The sequence below is a fragment of the Cnephaeus nilssonii genome (assembly GCF_951640355.1).
Source record: "Cnephaeus nilssonii genome assembly, chromosome: 6".
Taxonomy (NCBI): Eukaryota; Metazoa; Chordata; class Mammalia; order Chiroptera; family Vespertilionidae; genus Cnephaeus; species Cnephaeus nilssonii.
In genome coordinates, this window is record NC_137077.1 from 54,866,272 (window position 1) to 54,889,571 (window position 23,300).

The 23,300-nt window shown below is 52.0% G+C and overlaps 1 protein-coding gene across 1 annotated transcript; it reads right to left on the reverse strand.

The window, feature by feature from the left end:
- Window positions 1-42: 42 nt before the first annotated feature.
- On the reverse strand, window positions 43-22,958 carry CTDSP2 (CTD small phosphatase 2). Its single transcript, XM_079775174.1, has 8 exons — window positions 22,534-22,958; window positions 9,348-9,496; window positions 7,557-7,595; window positions 7,020-7,121; window positions 6,418-6,474; window positions 4,126-4,218; window positions 3,819-4,004; window positions 43-3,621 (listed from the first exon to the last, which is right to left on the reverse strand). The coding sequence occupies exons 1-8, from the start codon at window positions 22,595-22,597 to the stop codon at window positions 3,496-3,498; spliced, it is 816 nt and encodes a 271-aa protein (XP_079631300.1). The 5' UTR covers window positions 22,598-22,958; the 3' UTR covers window positions 43-3,495.
- Between the last annotated feature and the right edge of the window lie 342 nt (window positions 22,959-23,300).

Consider the following 23,300-nt stretch of genomic DNA (forward strand, 5'->3'; position numbering starts at 1 on the left):
CCCGATAGGTGCCCAAATGAACAGCAGGATCAGGAGGCAGCACCCCTTCCTGGATGGGTTTTTTAAACCCGCTTTTATTAATTGTAATACAAATATTCCAAAAATATAAACAGACACATAATGGCGCCCTACATTTCAAGTTTTTGAATACAAATTTATCAAACCATGAATCTGTAAGCAAGGCAGTCAGAATCCCATAGCCCAGTCACAGTAGGAAGCAGATCCCCCACCCTCCAAATGGCGTCTTGAAGGGGGAAAGTGGCACTGACGTGGGATAAGGACAAGCAAAGCAGCACATGGGGCCCAAGAGGAGGGTCTGCTCCGGGGGCAGGGGGCCAGACCTCGGGCTTTCCTCCCCTGCTTGAATGCAAATATTTGCCTTAAAAAGGGGGGGGGGACCTAAAGCCCCATTTTACTAAGTGACTGAGGGACAACAATGGTAAGGTAACCAGCTCAAGACATAAAGGGGGAAATGGGCTTCCCTTCCTCTGACCCTTTGCCTGCTGGGACACGGGATGCAGGACAGCATTACAGGGGGCTGCCCTGCTGAGGCGGCTTCAGGATCAGGGAGGGTAGCAGGATAGGATGGCACCCATTTATTTCCCCGGGAATGATGCCTTCAGATTTCCCATGCCTTTTAGCACAAAGCTTTTGGCCACTGTTAACAGAGGTGAGTTTATACACTTACAAAATGGTCATAATCTTTGGGAGGCAGGAGGGAACTAAACAAAGTCCCAGGTTAACTGAAGGCAAATTTGCTCAACCTCTCTCTATATAAGGGACCCATGGGCCTACAGAGTGTCCCCTCTACAATGTGCAGAGTGAACTCTTACCTGACCCTTTCCAAACTGGTCCTGTGTCCAAAGCTCCCCCTATGAGAGGGACACGAACATCAGGCTTTTGACTTAGAAGCCCAATCAGAGAGACACACTGTGTCCCTGAAGAGGCACATTAAAGAACTGAACCTGGCAGGGGGCAGATTCCTGGCATGGTTTGAATTGGTGCTGACCAGGCATGGCAGCCGATGGCCTTCCAAAGATCAGCCTCAAACAGGAAGGGCTGGTGGGAAGCCCAAGCACAGATCCCAAGGCGAACCGACTCCCTCCCAATCTTTTCCTCCTCAAAAACTGGGTCTGGCCTGAGTCCTCTCAGGAGCAATCTTCTCTTGCCCCCAACACACGTGAAACTGGAAACCAGACAGCAAATGAGGCTGGCTCTGGTCCGCACGGATAGCCCTGCTCGGGCTTATTTGGCCTGGTTGCTTCTCTGGGGAAGTGGAAATGGCTTATCTGTTGAGGAACTGCAGGTGGGCAGGGCAGAGTCCGAACAAGATGGGAGGACACTGCCCCCCAGCTCTCCTGGCCCTGTCATGGGTCACACTCGGACAAGCCTGAGGGGGCTGCCTAAGCTCTTCGCCTGGAGGAACATGGAGAAAGGGTCCTGGGACTGGATCCGTTTAGAGCCTCTTATTGCTTGGTCAGAAAACCTTGGCTGGGCCAGATGGCAGACTTAACCAAGGGCTAAATTAACCCTTAGGGTGGGTCTTAAGAGAGACCCCTCCCACAGTATTAGGGTGGAGGCCTAGCCCTGGGCCTTAGAACCAGAGGCCCCCATTTCCTTCAGGAGCCTTCGTTCCTGGCTTGTAACAGAGCCCTCTCCCCCTACCTGTAGGACCCCATGGCTTTAGGGACTGTTCCATGTCTGCGACACCAGGGAAACACAAGCCTTCCATCCTTGGACAAAACAGGAGGTGGCACCATAATATGAGAAAGATGCTAGTCAGCCAGCTACCACCCAGAACCCGAAGCTGCTGCTCCCCCACCTGGCTCTTCTCAGACTGGACCTAACGTGTGGAAATGGAAATGGATAATGGGGATGAGTCTCAAGTGGGAGGTGTCCCCACACCTGAAATAATGTACAAATGCTATGTAACACCTGCCTCCAGGGAAAAGAGGTGAGTGAGGAACTCCCTCCGGCCTCAGGGGGAGAGAGGGAGGGAGAGAGGGAGGAAAGAGAGAACCCCACCCAGCCCTGGGGGAAAGCACGATTAAGGCCAAGATGCTGAAATGGGGCCTCTTTTTTGGGGGGTGGGGGGCGGGGGGAGAGGTGGTCCTTATGCTCCCAATTACAGCAGCAGTTCCCCTCTTATTTCCATCCTGGGGAATTCCATTTTGTGACTCCTTTTTAAAGCATTCACTATTAAACTTTGAAAGCAAGAGACACTCAAAGGGCAGGTGTATGAAGGGCTCATCATACCTGTTACCAGAGGCAGGAGGCATGTGTGTTAGGCTGGCACAGTAATGATAAGAATACCCACTCCCCCTCAACCCAGGAAAAGCAGGAGTGCCTCTGAGGCCCTGGAGAGAAAAAGTGACCGCCAGGAGGGATGAAGACTCAGGCCAGGCCAGGGGAAGACAACAGGAAAGAGCCCTGCCCAAAAAAGGAAGGGCCGGTAGGGAGCGCCCTTCCCGGACTTTGGAACCAAAGTCCTTGCACCAGCACCAGCAGAGAATCCCTGAAGACAGACTTACAGACAGTACCAAGCTCAGCTGATCTACATACAAGCTAAGGGGACACACACATTCAGGCTTTTGGGATTTTCCTCTTCCCTGCACCCCCAGTGCCACCCATATTCCTCCTAAGCCCAGGACTGCAGCTTTGTCAAAAACAAAACAGGCCCAACACTCCATGTTTAGAAAGAGAATTTTAAAACAGAGTCAAAAGAACGGAAATCAGTTATCTGCCCTCTTCCACGGCAGGAAGACCTCCTTCCCCACGGATTTGAGACTTATGGCTAGGTGGTGAGGAAGGCAGGCCCAGCGCCCAGGCCTGGGGAGACAGAGGGCCCAGGCCAGGCACTCGCTGGAAGGAAGTGCAGCCCTTGAACTGCAGGATGTGATGGCCCCTGGGGCGACCAGTTCTGGAAACAAGCTTTCATCTTCCAGAATTGTCCTCTATCTGCAGCAGCCGGCTGGAGAAAGGTTTCAAAAAGGAGTCTGCCCGGGGCACCCGAAGGCAGCTGCTGACCCCTCCCTTCTCCTTGGCACAAGCTTTACAACACTGAGGAAAGGCCATGGGTTTGGCAATGGAGCCCTGAATAGTCTTCATCCCTATAAAGCTCAAGGTGACTGGAGAGGAGACAAACTTAAGGAGGGTCTTGATCTTTCAGCTTTTTCCCCAACCTAAAACACTTATGTCCTTGAACACAGTTCAAGGCCACACACACACACACACACACACACACACACACGCACACACGCACACTCACTCATCTCAGGAGCCCAACTCGGGGAGTAGGCAGCTTGGGGTATCATTGGTCTGATGTTTGCCCACTCGGCGTCTAACCTGTCCTAAAGTTCTTTCCCCATCACTTCTATTTCCAAGCCCCATTTGGTAAGATGTTCCAGTTTCCACTCCCGTCTGTCAGGCTGGTCAGAAAGGCACAGTGTAGGCAAGTCCCCTACTGGGATGGCCGTTGCTTGGAATCAGGGAAGGCTAAGGGGCCCGCAGCTGCCCAAGGCTGGTGTAGACATCCTCTGCTCCGCTCAGCTCCTCAAAGATTGGGATCAGGTTCAGCAACTCGGTGTCTGCCATGTCATCAAACCAAGACTGCACGGGCACCTGAGGCAGGGAAAAGGCAGCATAAACCTCCCGAATGCCAGTTCTTCCTTCCCTTGCCCCTGAGCCCCTGCAGCTGGCTGGGTCCACCTGGGATGGTGTGCTCTTCTGGCCAAGTCCCAGGGTCCCCACCCACTCCCTCTCCCACTTAGGGCAGGGACGCTCTCAACCCCTGCAGTGTGGGCATCTGGGCCACTCACTGCATTCTCTGGATGGAAGATGTAAGAAGCAGGCGAGTTGTCCAAAATGAGGGTTTTCCTCAGGTCCCTTCCCAGGCGGCTGAGGTCCTTGACATAGCAGCCCTGGTGGAACACACAGGACTCACGGAATAGGCGGGCCCGGAACACCCCACACCTGTCCAGCAGATCCGTCACAGGGTCGGCATACTGGGAGAAGAGAGGACACTTCGGTTTGGTGGCAATCTGGGGACCAGCAAGGGGCTACTGGACCACCCCTGTAGCTGCCACACCTGCTCCCAGTTCTTTTCTCTCCTCCTGCCCCAGGTACCTTGGCCAGGCTGGCAGTGAAAAGAACACATTCAAAGAGCTCCCCCATCCGTCTCAGGAACTCATCCACATAAGGCCTCTTGAGCACATACACCTGAGGAAAAGCAGAGAGGCTTGTTGAAAGCATCCCTGTGAGGGTGAAGCGTCACAGGATCGGTCACTGTCACCACTTCCACAAAGAGCAGCAAGTGGTTCCAGACCTTAGTCTGTCCAGACTCCCACACCTCAGCCCCTGGGACCCCCTGGCTGGAAGCCTTCTGGCCCACAGGCCAGCGTATTAATATCACCTCCTCACCAGGCTTGTTGGCTCGGTGGTCCCAGCCTTGACCCAGCTCAGGAAGAAATGCATGCACCTGTCCTGGGAGCCAATTCTGTGTCCAGCGGCGAACCATCAGCTGCCTCCAGAAACAAGTAATCAAGAATAGGCCTCACAGGTGGAAACAGCCTATCCTGGATTACTTGAATCCAGCCACAGCCTCTGTGGGAGCTTCCTGTCCTTGGCTCTGGCAGGACAGTGTGTCCAGTCACCATCAGGCAAGGTCGCAGATGCTTCCTGAAACCTCATGCCCTCACACAGCTTCTCTGAAATGCACCAGGGAGAAGTGACTTTTCCCCTCAATGACCGCAGACCAGGCACTCTGCAGTTTCTTGCTCTAGTGCCCCCACCCATTTAGTACTCACTCCTGCTAGACAACTCTAACACTCGTGTCCACCTTTCATGATCTTGTACATTTTGGCCTGAAAGATCCGTTGGCTACATGTTCCTCATCAGTCTGCATGCTACTGCTTTCCTGCCTCCAGGCTCTTGCCCTCTCACACGGCCTACACAGGTGCTACTCGAACCGCTCCTTCAAAGCTCCACTCATCTATGGGACTCCCCGCGGGAGCATGTACTTGCTAGGACTCTCCCTCCTGGAGGTGGCCTGAACTGGCCACGAGCTCCCTCCGTGCTCTGCAGCAGCAGTCCTCCACTCCAGGTAGCCACAACTTGGCTCCCTTTCGTTTGCCATTTCTTCAACCTTCAACAAGTTCCTCCCTCTGCCTGGCTCTTCATCAAGCTCAGCATTCCTCACCACTCTGCTGAAACCCTGCCTTCTTCATGCCCCTCCTTAACTAGGGATTCATAGTCTATACCTGCCTGCTTGAAAACATGCCTTCATCTTTTCCCTGTGGGTTTTGTTCATTTCTACACCCTCAATCAGACTGTCCAGGGCTTGGCAGAGTTCCTCAGTTGGGAGGGGGTTGGTGCTGGTGAAGAAAGCCTCTGATGGATGCAGGATGGTGATGACAACCCACAGAAGCCCCAAACCCCGTTCCTCTCTACAAGTAACTATTTGACCAGCTGTTCAAGCAAGTATCAGGGCTACCAATACATTGTTCCTGACGGTCCCTGACTCTCAGGCCAGCTGCCAGGCCTTCTGTGCAAGCGTTTGCAGTAAATGGTTTTCCACTATCTATACCACATGGTCCTTAACACTGGGCCAAGTGGGGTATGCAGGGCTAGAACCTAATCTTATTTATTTAAAAAAAAATATTTTTATTGATTTGAGAGAGGGAAAGATTGAAACATCAATGATGAGAGTCATTGATTGGCTGCCTCCTACATGCCCCACACTGGAGATTGAGTCCACAACCTGGGCATATGCCCTTGACTGGAACTGAACCCGGGACTCTTCAGTCTGCAGGCCTCCACTCTATCCACTGAGCCTAATCAGCTAGGGCGAAGCTAATCTTATTTAGATTCAAGTGCTCTTTGATAGATGTGTACTGAACACTTACTGGGGAAGAAACCAGTTTAGGGACCCAAAGGGAAGGGAGTAGGAGAAAGCTTCTCAGAGGAGATGCCTGGCTGGGAGGAAGAAGTTCCCTAGCTAGATGGAGAAGGTAGACATGGGGAGGAGAGAAAACAGCTAGTACTGGCTTCCTTGCCTAGAACAGGCAGAGACTCAACTCTTCAGGATTAGAGAAAATGTAATAAATTATACAATAGTGCTGGTCACACTGGGAGAGGGGGGTGGTGATCAATAAACGGTAGTTATCACTATGATTTAAAAATATTTAATTTCAAATAGCTTGGCTGCAAAGAGAAAAAAAGGTGACAGCTAGTGGGGGATTAGGGGCTGAATTTTTTTTTTTTAAGATGAGAAAGCCTTGCGTGTGAAAAGGTGTAAAAGGTACCAATAAAAAAGAGGCTAAAGTTACAGGAAAGGACTCAATTGACGGAATACAAGCCCTGAGAAGAATGGAGGACCCCGAGCCCTTGGGGATGCGTGTGGCCTAGCAGGCCACTTACCTGGTGAGTGGTCCCCTCAATCTCTACAGGCACTATGAAGTCAGCGTTGTTGATTGGCTGGAAAGGAGAAAAATTAATGAGGTCAGTGACTGAGGGGTGGGAACAGATTTTAGACTCCAGGAAGCTCCTCCTGCCAGCCCACTAAGTGGTTCTCACCCCAGCACAGGATGCAATGTCTTGTCTGGTTTTCCCTACTTAACCCCTCCCCACAAATTCTACCTGAGCTGAGAGTTTCAGGGCCTTCTTGAGTTAACAAATTTTTTAATAAAACAGAGAGGGGGCAGGGGAATAAAACAGAGAGGAGCAAGATCCAAGGCTGAGTCAAGCCCTCTTTTAGGCCTGCCCTGTACACAACCCTGGTAACACTCTATGCTATGTGACTGGGGGCAGAGGCGGCCTGCTGGCAGTGGTTAGGCGGAGCAGGGGTTCCTACTCAACATGCTTTGGTGTACTCTCCAGGTATTTATGATGCCAGTGTGCCCCAAATTGGAGAGGCCCAGCCTGCCCCATCCTGATCACTCTTCTATCATCTTTAGGCCACCTCAGCCAGGTGCACGAGATAGCCTAAGATGGTGGTAGAAGGACTCCAGATGTCAAGTTACCTTAAAAGAGCTATGCACAAGGGTTTCATCCAAGTCAATGACCACACAGATCCTTCCTTGATCTTCCTCTGTCACCTCTGGGAGCAGGCAGGTCCCTGGGATCTAAAACCAGAGCCAGGTTGCTGAGATCTGCCACCAAGAAAGCCCAGTTGTTCATCTCAGCAGAACTCTGGGAAGAGCTGGGCTCATCGAGGAGATGAAAGACCCCAACTTCCACCCAGGAGAGATGCCTCTTGAAGGCCAAGAGGTAGAAAAAGAAGAGACAAAGTGGGCTCCTTGGCCTCAGCCTCCAACTGCACTATGAAATGATCTGGACATTGGAGATGGGGGCCAGGACTGGTGTGGGATGGACCCAAACAGTGCCTCCAAAATCCACAGACTGCACATGATGGGCCCTCAGCAAACATCTGGAACAAATAGCTTCCCACGATGGGGAGTTGGCCAGCTAGACACAGAAATGAGGGCATTATCCTATGGGGTTAGCTGGGATCATAGGATCTTGGGCTTCTGAGCACGTACCCGGTCAGATTCACATACCTGATAAAACTGGTACTGGAGACACTGGAGCAGGTCAGACTGCAGGAGAAGAAGAGGCAGTCAGTGCCAACCTACCAACCCCCAACCCGTCTAAAGCCCACTGCTTCTGCCTCAGGCCTAGAGGGTAATCTCCCCAAGACCACAGCCTCCTTGAAGGTACTGACATGACAAAAATGACTTTTCTTAAGATCTGGGCAGGAAAGGCCAGAACTTTGTTTCCACATTAGGCCTGATGAAGGGAGAAGACACTGTCCCTGCTCTTAGGTGCCACTGCCTCAGTTGAACAAAGCAAGGAACAGGGAATTCAAGTGAGTGGTGCTTCCCAGAATAAGAGTCAGAACCAAAATTGGAATTCCTCACTGTGGTGGTTGAGCCTCTTGCTTAGTCCTGGAACCTAAGCTTCTCCTTGAGAACATGTATTTTCTATTCCTTCCTTGGGGGAGACACATAGGGGAGCAACTGAGCCTCTGCAAAACAGAAGCGAGCCAACGGGAACCCACACTATGGGTCCCAAAATGGGTGGGGAGGTGGAGTGGGAGAGATCAGAATGGCCTCCCCACCCTTTGCTAATGATAAAAATGTTGTTATGTTTATAAAAAGTAGTGTGTTCTTAATGCAAACCTTGAAGAAAAAACCCTAGCACTTAGAAAAACTTAATTTGGCACTTCTTTCAAGTTTGTTTTAGCAGTCTCCCCCCCCCCCCCCAATGGTATATAATTTTGCATTCTGCTTTTTCACTTAATGTTGCAGCTCAGAACTTTTCCATGTTATTATGAACTCTTTGTAAAATTCAATCGCTTAACAATACGTCATGTTGTACTACTGGATAATGAAGTAATTTTTCACTAATGTACATGTCATTAGCCTGGTTTTGAGAGAGGAAGGACAGCTATACCTTGGTGTTTCGTAAAGAAGTACCAATGGCATTGGAGGCAGAAGGATTTTTGGTCAGGCTTTTCCTATCCTTGAAATGCCAGACAAATTTACTGGTCATTGTGAAGATCAAAGACACCTACACATTCCCAAATGTGCCACACAGGTAGAGGTGAGAGTGCTGGAAGGGGTTATCAAGAATGTGGAAGAATTTGGCCGAAACCGGTTTGGCTCAGTGGATAGAGCATCGGCCTGCAGACTCAAGGGTCCCAGGTTCGATTCCGGTCAAGGGCATGTACCTTGGTTGTGGGCACATCCCCAGTAGGGGGTGTGCAAGAGGCAGCTGATCGATGTTTCTCTCTCATCGATGTTTCTAACTCTCTCTTTATCCCTCTCTCTTCCTCTCTGTAAAAAATCAATAAAATATAATTAAAAAAAAAAAAAAAAGAATGTGGAAGAATTTCAATTCCTTGGTTCCCTGAAAGTCTAGTAACTTGGAAGGTAGTTTTGCACAGTAAAAAGCTAACAACAGACACAGGACCTATAGCTAGAATAATCTGAGTTGGAACGCCGACACTACCATTTATTAACCGTTAACTCTTTAGGGGCTACAAAACCCTCTGGGTCTGTTTCCACATCTGTATGTGGGAATCTGTAAATCTCCTTATACAGTTCCTGGAACCTGGAAGGATCTGGACTGCAGGGGCCCTCAGAAACAACAGGGACATCCGGGTGGCCCATACCACAAGCGGAAGCAAGAAGAATAAGATGAACCAACTACGGGTCCATCAGAAGAAGGGCCTCTTCTCAGCCAGAGGTCTTCGTGACCTCAGGCAGGGCTGCTTGTCCACTTGTGGATGCACGGACTCCACTAGCAGCTCCCTCCTTCATGGCATCACACCACCCTGACCCAGCTACCTTAGCAATGGTGTTGGCTTCCTCCTTGTATGCGGAGAGCTCAGTGCACGAGCTTGACTGGCCAACATGCTGGGCGCGAAAACAGCAGAAAAGGGCCTTGAAGATGTTACGTCCACGGGGCTTTTTAGGAGAGGACTTGGAGACCAGGCCTAGAGCAGAAGGAATGATGAAGCATTAACTACAAAGCATCTCTGTCCACAGGTACCTCCCCGCAACTCTGGTGCTGTATCCCCTCTAGTCTGTAAACTCCATCAGGGTACACAGTATGTGCTTGGCCAACAACCCAATGTAGTCAGCAGTGAAATGTACAAGTTTATTCCAACATCTTTTCTCTAGAGCAAAAACAGCAGGAATCCCCACTTTCTGGTTTGGGAAATGGCTGCAGAAAATCTGCTCTTCATTTCATGGGGAGGGCACTCAAAGATGGCACCAGGTATAGAAACGGTGTCCTCCTGCTCTGTCACAGCATACTGCGGGTACCCTCAAAATTAATTCACAAAGATACAAATCCTCCCTGAACAATACCTGTTCCTACGAGATTACCCATTCTAGGTAAGTAAACTGGACCCCTTCCCTTCAAGTTAGTGGAGCTGTGGTTCTGTTCAGGGTCAGCTTCCCTAGCTTCTGGGTCAGTGTCAGCTGAACTGAGCCCAGACTAGATACAGCTGACTAGAGAACAGAAGAGCCACAGCCCCTAAGAAAAAGCTAGTATGTACTTTGTTCATACCCTTGTCTCTCCCATACTCCAGCCACTTTTCCTAATACTCCCCTCCTCTAATCTTAAACCAGAGGCAGATTAACCCCTTGGGACATACACATCTAGTGTTGGGTTCTAGCTTGAGGTCCCTGTTTCCAGACTGTAGCTGTTTAGTCCTTTCTTGATAATTCAGGCTTTGGAAATACAAAGGTGTTTTAATAGGAGGCTTGGCAAGGCAGCCCCAGGAAGGCCAAGTTGATACAAAAAGCTATGGGCATTAAAGCATGAAGCAGAAATGACTTCAGAATATAGCATCTTTTCAAAGTTCTTTTGGTTTTTAGATGAACAGTTCTGGCAACTCTTGATCGAGAGTTGGAAAACACTGTGGGTGCTGTGGCCAGGAGGTGGCGCCACACAACCACAGCCAGAATGGTCCTCAGCCACAGATCTCTTCTCCCCAGGCCTGTGTGGGAGGGAGATGGGCCTGAGGAGTAAACCTAACCCATTCCACTTTGAAGCACATGGTAAACTGTGCAGGAAAATAAACACTGGAAAGGCCAATGTCTTTGTGGAGGAAAAAAGGGCAAAGGTGTGGGAACCCCTTTCACGTCCCGCGTGGTTCAGGGTTCGATCGGTTTCCGGCACAAAGGGAATGTGGCACTAAAGACAACTTTCCCTGTGTTGTTCCCTGCTGTAAGGGAAGGGGAAGGCAATGCAGTGGGGGCCACTCAGAAACTCCCCCAAGTCCTCACAGCACGCACCACACCACACGACCAAGGTGGCCTGTGCAGATGAAGTGATGGAAGAACCGTTTAACAACCAGTTATTGGGCTGCCTATGTCCCTGGAGAGGAAGAGAGAAAACCAAACTCTATTCCCCAGGACCATGGTTAGTCAGCCAGTCACATGGCAGTCAGCCTGGCCCCAGTGCCACTGACTTAGCTCTGCGTCAACAGAAAGGTGGAGGGGTTCCTGCAGTGCAAAGAGGGTATCCCTGGTCGGTCAGTGGGTCCCCCAAAGCTCACTCTCTCCTCTCCCTGGGTTAGACCAGCTCCCTTGAAACTGGTATGACCATTAGAAAGCTTTTAGAAAATGATCAGGTCTCCCCAGCAATCACCCTAAAAACCTGGATATTACCAGCAAGCTCTTGGCCCTGGTGGAAGAATCAAGATTTCCAGGGGTTGGAGATTTTGTTGGGAAGAAAGTACATTGGGGGCTTCCACCCAAGGCCTCTGTATCAAGAAGACAAACGTTAGAGCACAGCCCAGCGCTTAGCAGGAGGCTCCTTTGATTTTTCCTATTCACAGTAATCTATGCAGAAACCAGAGGGAAAAGACAGCTTCTCCACCTGCTTGTATGACCCACATTCAATTCCAAGCCCAGGGGTTCAAGCAGACGCTGACACAAAGCTCCAACACCGAAGCTGAACCTTCACTTTTCCTTTGGTTTATGGTTTCTTCACACAGAACCACAATCAGAGGCTTAACCCAGCCACTGAGCCTTTCTTAAAAGGCCGCACAGCCCGAGCCTTTCCTTAGAGAGGCCGTCAAGAACGCACTCGGCATCTTAGTGACAGACACTGTGAGGGCTGAGTAATCCTAAGAGGCTAGGAGGTGAAGGGCAGCAGGCTGGGGCACAGAGGCGCCTCACTGGTGTCCATGGGGGAGGCCCAACAGGCAGAAGTGCTTCAGTCTCAGGGAGCTTCTTGGCAAGGTGGGGGCCAACTCAGCTTGGTCTGGGCTCTGCAGGGGATGAGGATCTTCTCAAAAACAATGTGACCAGGGCAGACTCTGGGCCTCAGAGACCACAAATGCCTTGACCTCAGGGGCTGGTGCTCAGAGCATAGAGCGGTGATGCCTAGGGATGAAGGTACCCCAGACCCATAACAGCAAGTCAATACCCCAGACTCACTACTCTTTTCCCTGTTGGGGGCCCCACATCCTTCGATCCTTCTCCAGGTTGTCTGTCCTCTTTACCTTTACAAACACTGCCACTGAGAATCCATCAGGGCCTCTTCAGCCTTCTCTCAACATGGCTGTCTCCTGACGGGGCCTGCAATGGCCTCAACCCCGTACATTCATCAGCCTCCAGCTCTCTATGTAGCAGGTGCTCAATAACTTTCACTGGCTGTGTGAATGACTCCAGGGGCCTCCAGGCCTGTGGAACTCTTCGCTAGTTTGCAATAGCCCAGAAGAGTTCGGCGCAGAAAGGGTGCCAGTGTGTGAGAAGATGAGGTGGGCTCTGAAAGAGCTGAGCACCAGGGCAAACCACTTAGTCTTTCTGGGCCTCGGTCATGTTTACTGAGCACTGACCAGGTGCTGGCCTGTGTTAAGACACCTGACATCATTACCTCATTTAATCTTCACTAAAAACCCATCTGTAGGCACCAATGCCCATTTTCCAGAAGGGAAACTAAAGCACAGGGAGGTTAAGTAAATCACTCAAGGTTACACAGAGCAGGGCAGCAGAGCCAGGATTTGAACCCAGGTCTCCTTTAACCTATGGCCCCCAACAGCTCAAAGTCATCCTGTGTGTTTACTCCTGCAACAACTGGGAGGTTGTGGGGCACTCTCAAGAATGTTTGCTCTGTTCCTCTCTAGGCTGGGCCAGCAAAGGGTCAATCTAGCCCCTCTTCTTTGCTGTCCTCTTGGGCAGGCCATGAAAAGTGCAAGGGGTAAAAACAGTACAAAGGCTCTGGAATTCCATTCCAGGGTTCGCCTCACCCACACCCCAGCCCTGCACCTGCTTTCCCTGGCAGTTACCTCTGGGAGATCAAGACATGGGGGATGGGATGGGGAAGGAGCTGGAGCCAGAAGTTTTGGTCCAAGACCTGCTTTGCTCAGTGGGGAACACACACCAGAGTGGGATCCGAAACTTGTCTCAAAGAGCCTTTCAAAGGACTCCTTTCAGCCAGAATGCAGCATTGTGTCCCTGACAGCAAGGTGCAGGCCACCTCCCACCCTCCATGTATGATGGGGAGGGGCATTGGCCCCCTCCTCCCCAGGAGGACACAAGATATACAAGCCTGTGAGGATTTCACTGCACCCAATTTCCCTGAGGGAGAACAGGATTCCAGTGGGTGCCATGTAGCCCCATAACCAGCTGCTCTCCCTCCTTCATCCTACTGCTACCTGTTTTGTGGATACCCAGCCCTACTCTTCCTGCTCCAAACATCAGGCTTAGGGCTGGATGTCGGAGAGAACCAGCACGGAACTAATGGGGGCAGCTCTGGCTTAAGAAGAAAGTGTGCAAGTGACTAAGAACAGGGAAGCCAGGCCACCCCTCCAGTTAGTTCACCACTGCAAGGCCTCCTACTGAGGCAGGATATAAAGAGAGGGGGGACCTGAGAGGTATCCCCCACTCTGAGGATCACCTGGGTTAGGGTCCAGGCTCTGCCAGTTACTGACTCAGGCACACAGCCTCTTTAAGCCTTAGTTTCCTCACCCATTAGTTGGGATAACAGCAAGACCTCAGTCCTGACTAAAATGATAACAAAACTTATTGTCTGAAATGTACTGTGCAAACTAAAGGTAAACGTTGTGCTCATTTTAATGAACTATCTAAGGAGAGATGACCACTACCTGACAACACTGAGGGCCTCATTCCACGGGGCCAACAAAAGAAAGGTGCCGGCCCTCCCACCCCCAGCATGTGGTTGAAGCTCAAGAAAGTAGATGAAAGGTGACAGAGGAACTCTGATCATGAGCAGGTTTCAAAAAAGTCAAAACAATCCCTATACCTTCTCCCAAATCTACTACAAAAGTTGTTTTCCAGCTTGCAACTCCTGGGCTGGTATTCTGCAAATAACAGGAAAGCAGGTGAAAGACTGTTTCATTTGAAATAAATGATGCCCTCTCCCCTGTGTCTACCACTACTGCCTCCAAGAAATACCAGATGGGGGCACTTGAAACCTGTGCATGTGCATGTACATGTGTGCGCGTGCACACGCACATGCACACGCAGAGATGAAGACTGGCTTTGCCAGGACAACACTATTTTTAACCTTCTGAAGGTCAGGTTTAGATATCACTGTTGCCAACAACACAGCTTCGTGTCCCAGCAAAAGAACGCCTTACACATCCGCCTGGGATTCAGCAGAAGACAAGCCTACCGGATTTTAACAAGCCCATTCATGTAGAAGGATGCTTTCTTGGTTCATCCCTTAGACGTACTTTATTCTCCACCATCTCCCATCCCCCCACAGAAAGGATTTAGTCTGGCTATCACTAGAAAATGGCCTCTCTGAGGGGCCTCCCTCCCCTTAGCTATTGGAGGAAGGAGAGTATTTGGAGCATTTCCGGCCCTTCTTGGCCAGCTGCCTGGGCCCTGCAGCCAAGACACATCTGACTGGGGCTTCCCATGGAGAGGATTCCTCCCAGGTCCTCAGCAAGGGGCATCTGCGCCTTGGCTAAGGACAGGCCCTAAAGTGCCAGGTGGATGGAAATGCTCTTGGACCAGCAGGTGAGTCAGCAGGGAGCAAAAGGGCGAGAGATGCCTAGACATCCCACACATAGAAAAGCCTGGAAATAATGGGGTGGTTGTACCAGTTTCCACAATGCCCAAATGCTGACACCGTTCTTTTTGGAAAACAAGGCAGGCAAGGCCTCACCCAGTTTAGCAACAGTTCCGAAAGTTTCAAAGAGCAGCTGTGAATCTGATGGCATGGAGTACCCCCCGCCATCCCCCGGCAAGGATTTATTTGTGAAAAATAAAGGATTGCATTCAGTCATGGAAAACCACGTGTACAAAGAGAGAGCAAGAATAGCATGGACTACATGTCTCCATTAATTCTCCCTCCTGGGGCAGGAGGGTTCCTTGCATCTCTCGCTTTCTGACAAGGTATAACTTCTTTCAGTCCTGGGTCTTTAATGCCACCTGTGGGGTAAGGGTGGGGGTCACAGATCCCTGGCTAACTTGTCTCCAGTCTTTTCCCTGTCCCCTTTAGCAATCTAGTCACTGATCTCAACATAGGGCCTCACCTTTAAGGACCTTCCCTTAAGAAGGACTCAGTTTTGGAAGTAGGGGATTCCTAACAATTTTTAAAACATGATCAAGATACTGTATCAATTTCAGAATCAGCCAAAACACCCTCCTGGGCTCTCTCACATACTTTAAAAATATGCTGGGGTGGGGGTGAGGTTCTCAGAAGGAGCAACAGGTCCTGGACCAGAGATGGAGGAGCCTCCAGTCCAGAGGGCTCTTGGATGCCAGGAAGTGATTTAATGGCCCACAGCAGCAGCAGGGAGAGATCTGAGGCACAACCCAGGAAAACCCAAAGGACTGGATCCTGCCCCACACAGAGCCAGCTAGGGCAGCGATGTCATCATGGAGGACTGGAAGCCATACTTGCCCACCTTGAGCCTCTCTCCCCACTTAAGGAGGTGCTGAGCAGGCCCCTGCGGGAGGCTGGGAGACTAACAGAATCCTGCCAAGCAGGACACAAACACCCTCTGGATGGCTGTTTCAGCCTCTGCCTTGGCTCACTGCTTCCTGGAATGACTGGATTTGGTGAAAGACGGAAGAATCCAGTGTCTCTTTCCCTTCCAGTTACGGAAGCCTGCTTTAGGTGACGTGAATGAGAGAGAGATGGAGAGGAGGAGCAAAGGCGGCACAGGACAAAGCAAGGGACTCAACCATCTCTCCTCTGCCCAGTGAACCATGGAGTGAATCCACAAGTTACCATGGACTTGGCTTTAAACCCTGGCTCTGTCACGTGTAAGGTGTGTGGCCTTGGGCCTCAGTTTCTTCATCTGTAAAATGGGAAGACTAGTATTACATATTTCACAGAGCTGTGAAAATTACAAGGAGCTTAGGGTGTGTCCTAACCCAGTAAATGCTCAGTAAGTGTCAGCTACTAGTCATTAAATACAAAGTACTTTCATATCATTATCTCAGTCTCAATCTCGAAATGTGCACATTGAAAGAGACCAGAGATTTCTTCTCATTCCAGAGGTCACACAGAGGTAGCTACATGGCCAACGCTGGGAAATGGCCTTTCCGGGACTCTGCAAAAACCAATTCCAGTCTCTCTCTCTCTCACACACACACACTCATGGGGCTGGCCAACCAGTTCCTTCCTTCCTTCCTTCTTCCCATGTCTGGCCTCTGCAGGATTGGAAGGAGTCAGCCAGGAAGGACTGTCAGGGAGTCTGCCCCATCTCTAGGGATACTGACCTGCTCCTCCCACAGCCCTCAGTTTCACCTAGGACCAACCAACCAGCATAGGTGTGCCTACCTGGAGAGCACTGGGCTAGAAGTTGGGACACCTGGCTCCTGCCCCACTTCAGCCTCTCAAACAGCTCTGTGGTCTTGTCTAGGGCACAATCTTTCTTCAGTTCATTTTCTTCCCAGGTCAGTAAGGAAAGGTCTGCATTGCAAGGTTGTTCCTTAGCAGGTAGCTTCAGCTTACCTGAAGCTTGAACTCAAAGGCATTTAATGCTAGGAACAGTGCCTGGCCCATGGTAAGTGCCCTATAAATATTGTCTGCGATCATTACTGTGGTAAGTAAGCAAGGATCATTACTCAGCCCATTCATACTGAGAAAACTTTAGAACGTCCCTTTAGAAGCCATAGGATCTTTAACAAACAGCAAAACTGGATCTCTCCAGGACTCTTCCCGCTCCGGGCTAAACAGGCAGTTGGGGCCACTGCTGTGCTTAGCTGGCTCTTCTCCAGGGACACCTGTCAGAATCACAGGGAGCACTTGGAACATGAGCATGCCCGGCCCACCGGCTTATGCTCTGATTCAATAGGACCCAGGTGGGTCGGTATTTTTAGTAAGTGTCACAGGAGAATCTGATGTGTGTCCCTGGCTGAGACCTAATGTCTACAGGTTGCCAGTGATCCTTGACTAACTCTTCCAGGACTGACCTAAACTTGCTGTCTCTTCCTATGGGTCACTGTTCCTGTGAAGTAGGGCCCTAGCCCCATTCTACTGTGAACAGCTGAGCTGGATCCACCATTTGGGGGAAGGGGCTTGGCAGCCTGTGTTACATGATTTGAGCTTTCTCATGAATCTGCTTGGCTCTCACTGTGGTTAAGCCACATTTGTTTCCCCAAGAACAGTGCAGGAGATAAAAGAAGGTATAGAATAAAAAGAGAGTAAGAGCAAAGTCTGATGTGGGGGATGGGAAGGACTAGGAGTACCTGGGAAGGGAAAGGAAATGTCAGGAGGTCCACTCAGAGATCAGGACACCTGCACCTCCTGCACAGGGAGGTCTGCACACTCCTGAAGAGTTCCCATTCTGTAGGCATAGGCCACTCAGACCTGAAGGGCTGGGCACTTTGCTGGCAGCATGGACTGTGCTAGTTGGCCTCTGGTCCAGAGAGGCTTCCAGTTCTAAGTCAACTTCTCCACGTTGATTTCTACTAGTTCCTTAATAAGATTTGCATGTTAATGAGCTCATCTGCATTCCAGTTGGGAACTATTCCACCATTTCAGACAGGGAGAGAATCATGTCAGAGCCACACCCAATCCCATGTCCCCAAAACAACTGAGTTAATTCTGTGCTTCCTGAGCTGGCCAGCCTGAGAAAGGATGAAAAGCAGTTTTATGCTGCTTTTTGTGCTTTCACAATGTTGTATCCCAAAACCACAGCAGCAAAGACATAGCTTAAGAACATCTATTTCTCTTCAAAACCCATTTATTTTTCTCTTGTTACTAGAAGTTGCTAAAAGAAATCTGAGTATCACCGGGCTCATTAATTCTCAAAGCAAATGCAGACAGAGAGAGAGTGCAGCACACAGTTGTCTCAAATCTTCATTATGTTCATTTCTGAAGGCCGAGCAACTGCTCAGTAGGTTTAGACTTCAGAGACTCTTCACAGGACGTGCATGGCCACCTGGCCTCCTCCCACCCCCAGATGCCCAGGCGCCAGGCAGAATTGCAAAAGCCCCCAGGCACATGCACTCGAATTAGTGCAGATAAAATCCCACCAAGTCACACTGGCACAAAGAAGGGGTCTGTTTAGCAAGGTCATGAGGCTGATCCTTCCAGAAGGCCCAAGCCCCCACATCAGTGTCCCCTCTGACCCCTGGCCACCTGTCTTTAACAATAAAACCCACATGACTGAGTGCTGTTTGCATTGTGTCCTGGGGCAGTGGTCGGCAAACTCATTAGTCAACAGAGTCAAATATCAACAGTACAACGATTGAAATTTCTTTTGAGAGCCAAATTTTTTAAACTTAAACTTCTTCTAACGCCACTTCTTCAAAATAGACTCGCCCAGGTCATGGTATTTTGTGGAAGAGCCACACTCAAGGGGCCAAAGAGCCGCATGTGGCTCGTGAGCCGCAGTTTGCCGACCATGGTCCTGGGGGAATGGAGGAGGCACTGAGTAGCAGTGGTCTAGATATGTAAAAAAGGAGGCTAACGTTATCAATCACCTACTAAGTACCAGCCATTGTAGATGTGTAGATATCAATATTCCTATTTTACAGATAAGTTACTCAGAACACTGAAGTGCTCTGTCAATCAGATTTGTAAATCAGGAAAGCAGGGATGTGCATCCAGGACTGAAGCAACCAATTCTGCTCCTGAAAGAATTCTTTGAAGTAACAATGAACACTGTAACTGCTGCCCGGGCCTCACCTCCCCACCACCACTACCTATTCCAAAACAGGAATAGAAAAGACCCCCAAACTACTCAAAAGCTAGCAGGAAGAATGTTGAGGAGGAAGAGAAAGCAATATATTTGTATACAAATATGTACACATTGTCTCTTTTTCCCATACTTAGTTATGAACACTTCTATTAATAAATTCTCCACAGAATGGCTGGGAGCATCAATTCACCTTGTCTAGAAATGTGACTAATACAGCATTTACTGGTTTAACAAAGTCCATGATCAGAAGGGATTCAAAAATTCCCGGAGAGGATGAAAGGGGACCCCTCTCACACCCAGTTTCTTTAAGTCCCCTATAGCAGAAAAGGAAGGAGACAGGAACACCATACTCTCTTGCCATCTCAGGAAGGACTTCTCACAGCAATTCCCAAGTCCTGCTCAGCTGAAAGCACTGTTAGTCAAACTCAGCAGCAGAACTGTAAACTCCCCACCCCAGGATGTTAGGCATTTCAAACTTCATTGCTGAGTTAGCAGGACTCCCTTGAGCAAACAGAAGCTCAAGTCACCCCACAAGCCATTACCCACTCGAAGAAAGGGGGAGGGCGACTCTAAAGGAGACACAGAAGCTAGCTTCAGCAGCCACAAAGAGGCCAAAGCTGAAGACTGGACAAGGAGGAGAGAAACCAGCAGGCAGGAGGAGCTAGCTACGAACAGGCACCTTGGACTCACAAGAGCCAGCTAAAGAAGAAAGCCCAAGACTGTGCCTGAGCTTTTCAAGTGAAGGGCCTAGCTACAACTATAGTGAAAGGTATTTGAGCTCTTTCATGAGCAAGTAAGGCAGAATTTCTCCCTCATGGGGAGGAGAAAGCAGGAGCTGGAAAAACCTGCCGTAGTCCTAATTCTTAGGTATGGTCAGCTACCAGGACCAGTTCAGTTACACATTTCAGAAGACTACCCAAAGCATCCTCCTCCTCTCCCTGAAAGGAAGGGACATCAGGTCTCACGGAAAACAAGAAAGGTCCCGAAGGCCCCGGCTCCCCCGAAGGGCCTTTGAGTCACTTTGAGCTCTGGAAGAGGCTGCCTCCACCCTCTCATTTCACGCCGGGAGGTTAGAGAGGTGGCCGGTTTCCTTGGCTTCCCCATCTAATCGCAGAATCCACGGTACAACCTCCCAGCAATGGGGTGACACCCTCACATGGGCTGTAAGAAAGGGCCATTCTCTGGCCAAACGGGTAACTTTTCTTTTTTACTTTGGATATTCCACACAACCCTGTCCTTGCTGTTACCAGGAAGCCATTTCACCCATGTGTCTGGGAAGATGATCCAATTTTGGCCCTTTTATCAGCAATGCTTTCAGCAACTTTCTTCTACTTCCCCTACTGTAATTACTTTTGAATAATCAACACACCCAGCCAGTGCGAAAGACCTGAGAAGAGAATGCTAAACCAGGAAAAGAAAACAAGGACACACAAAACAACACTGCAATGGCAACTTCACTAAAAAACTACTCAAGCTAGGAACAATTTGTTTTCTAGAAATTTATTAATAAATTGCCTTACACTTCTTCCTCTTTTTCCAAAGGGAGGAGGGCCTAGAGATGAGGTGCTATGGAGAGAGGGGAGGCAAGGAGCTCCTAAAGTAGCTAAAACATTTGCTTCCTACTTCCACTTTTTTTTTAAGATGCAGGATTTGTAAATGATGAGGAACTCAGAAAGCTGGCTTGCTGGTTGCCCGAGCAGCCCAGGATGAAAGTATGCTTTCTCTGGACTGTAATCAAATTACATGGGGGAGAGAGAGAGACCCATGGCTGCTGGCTTAAGAATTCAGATTCCTCCGGGGATAAATCTGAAGGACAAGCCACACAAACAAAGGAAATGAAAAACGCAACTCCAACCAGCATCAACAACTAAACACTGTCAAGAAGCCAGCTGCTTTGCTTTCTGCTGTCATCTCTTCTCTTCCCTGCCATTCGCTCTGGATGAACTGTCCAACCCTGAACTCGGAGATGTCCCTTCAGCAGGTCAGCTTTCCCTCTCCTGGTGTGGTGCCCTCACCAGGCAGGCGCCCTCCTGAGCCCCTACAGGAAGAGAGGACCTGAGTGGGGAGGCACAAGGGTTGTTTTTCCCTTCTCATCAACACTGCTACCTCTGGAGTCCTTCCACACCCAAATCTCTTCAGTTTTGGAGGCCTCTTGGAGTCCTTTCCTGGGGTGAGGTTGGACATAGAGTGAAGTTATCAACATGGAAAGCCTCCCCTCTTCTGCCTGGGCGCAGCTGAGCAGAGAGCAGAGGGGTGAAGTTGCAGCTGGGGTCACAGCTGGGTTTGCGATGCAGCTGGGGGAGAGGGAGTCAGGGGCTCTGCAGGGCTGGGATCCGGGTAGCCAGGTTCTCGCTCTTCTCGCTCCACAGGACAGGCTTCTTTAAAGGACCAGTGACACAGGAAGCACACGCTGGCCCCCACGTGGGGAATTTGGGACAGGCTGACTCTCCCAGCCTCCAGCTTCTCTGCCCCTAGGCAAGTTGGGGGAGCTCCTTGGGTCTGTGAACCCCACGAATAAGTGATCTGTTGACTTATGTTACCAAATAGGGGGGGTTGGGGCAACACAGAGACCCCGCTGCTGGCCTCCCACGGCTCCAGGTCTCTCTGTGTTCCACCGCAGCCCTAGCCCTTTACGCCCCGCTCTGGGGTGGGGGTGGGAGGTCCAGGGAAGGGCAGTAACTCTGAATTAGGTCCCAAGAGCATGCTTTCCCCAGCTCCGGGCCAGGTGGCCCCAGTCCGGGAAGTTCTCCAGAAGAAAAATGACGCTAGTCCTTACTCCCCGCGGAAATTCTGTCCGCTCTTGTAGACACATTCCTCAAAGCCTCAAGAAGAACGTGGGGAGGGGGCAAGAGTTTCAGGGCCTCCACCACGACCAAACTCGAGAGAGATCCCCCCCCCCGGTCCCAATCTCCCCCCTGCACCGGGAAAGGCGAGGCCTCATTCCGCGGCGGCCCCCCAGCCACCCCGGAGAGGGCCGGCCCGCCGGCCTCCGCGCATCTCCACCCGACCCTCGGCGAGGCGGGGGCCGCGGGCCGCTGCCCACAGAGAGCTCGCACTTTTCGCTGCGCGATTCAGAAACACGCCGGGTCTGATGCCATCCGGCGAATTATGTAACCAGGGACACCGCTCCCGGGCTAAACAAACGCGGCTCTGTGTGCAGAGGCGGCCCGGGGAGCGCAGCCGGCAGGGAGGGGCTCGCGCCGGGCCTCGGGGTCGGGCTGGTTCGCTCCGCGACCGCGGCGGGAGGCGGCCGCGCGAGAGCCCGCGCCGCGGAGGTCCCGGCCCCGCGCAGGGCCGCGGGCGGGCCAGGTCCGCCAGGCTCGGCCCTCCCCGCCCCCCGCGGCCGCCCCCGCCCCCGCCCCCGGGCGGTGAACTTGGTCCCAAGTCCCGCCGGACGCCGTCCCCGCCCGCCGCCTGGGCGACCTCGGGCTGGGGGGGCCTGGGAAGTGCTGGACTCCAGTCCGGGCTCCATTCCAGCTCGGGACCCCCGCCCCCGCCCCCGCCTCTCCCCCCGGTCCTAGGACAGCGCGCAGAGCAGTGCGGGAAAGTGACGACCCACCCCCAACTCTGGCGGAGACGGGCGCGGGGGACGGGGGCTTCCAGCGCGGCCCCTCGGTCTCTCTTCCCCGGGGGAGGAGGTACGGGACGGAGTGACAGCTGCGCAGATGACGCCCCTCCCCCTCGGCGCCCGCAGCTCGGGGCCCGCACCACCCCCACGGGGGTCGGAGTGCGGACCCAGGCGCGGGGGCGGAAGGACCGGGGGTCCCGGTTGGAGTCGCCCGTTCTGAGCCTCGGGAGGTCGGGGGCCAGGCCTCGGTTTCGGGGCGGTGTTAGCCCCCTCCCCGATCGGGGGCGACGCAAAGTTTTGGGAAGTTGCTTGCCCCTACCTTGCTTGGTGAGCACCAGGGCGTCTTCCCTCCGCGCCTGGGTGATGATGGAGCCGTGTTCCATCTAACAATCCCGCGGGCCCGGGCTGGCTGGGCGGGAGGACCGACGGGCGCAGGCTGGGCTGGGCTGGGCTGGGCTGGGGGGCCTGGGCGGGGGCCCGCTCCGCTCCTGCTCGCGAGACTCGGGTTCCCACCGCTGTTCACATCCCTGCTCTGGTTCCCTCCCTGGGCCGGGAAGGGAGGCGGCCTGTATGGAGAGCAGGCGGCCCGGCCAGCGGCTCCCCGGGTGCCCCCGGCCCCGATCCCCCGGCGGCAGCTCCGGGCTCCTCAGTTTGGGTCCAACATGGAGAATCCGGAGCGAAAACAAGAGGAGGAAATGGGACACGGGGCGGTTTCCAGGCTCCCCCCTCCCCTCCGTACTCCAGATAAACAACCCGCGGCTGCAGCGCCCACCCCCGCGCGCCTCCGGGCTCTGGACTCGGCCTCTCCACGGCCCACCGGCGCCTCGCGTTGCGGAGCACCGTCCTAGGCCCAGGGACCCGCTATCTGTGAGCGGTGGGGCTGCGGAACCTGCGGAGCTTCGCTATTTTGTTACGGAAAAAGCGAATCCCCTAGGGGGGGTGGGGTGGCGGGCGGGCAAGCTGGCCGGGGAGACTTGAAACCGCTCCGGCGCTCCAATTGGCCCTCTCGGAGAAAAGGGGCGTGTCCTCTCCTTACTATGCGGTGCGAGGACCCAACAACATTCCAGTCGCTACGGCCACGCCCCC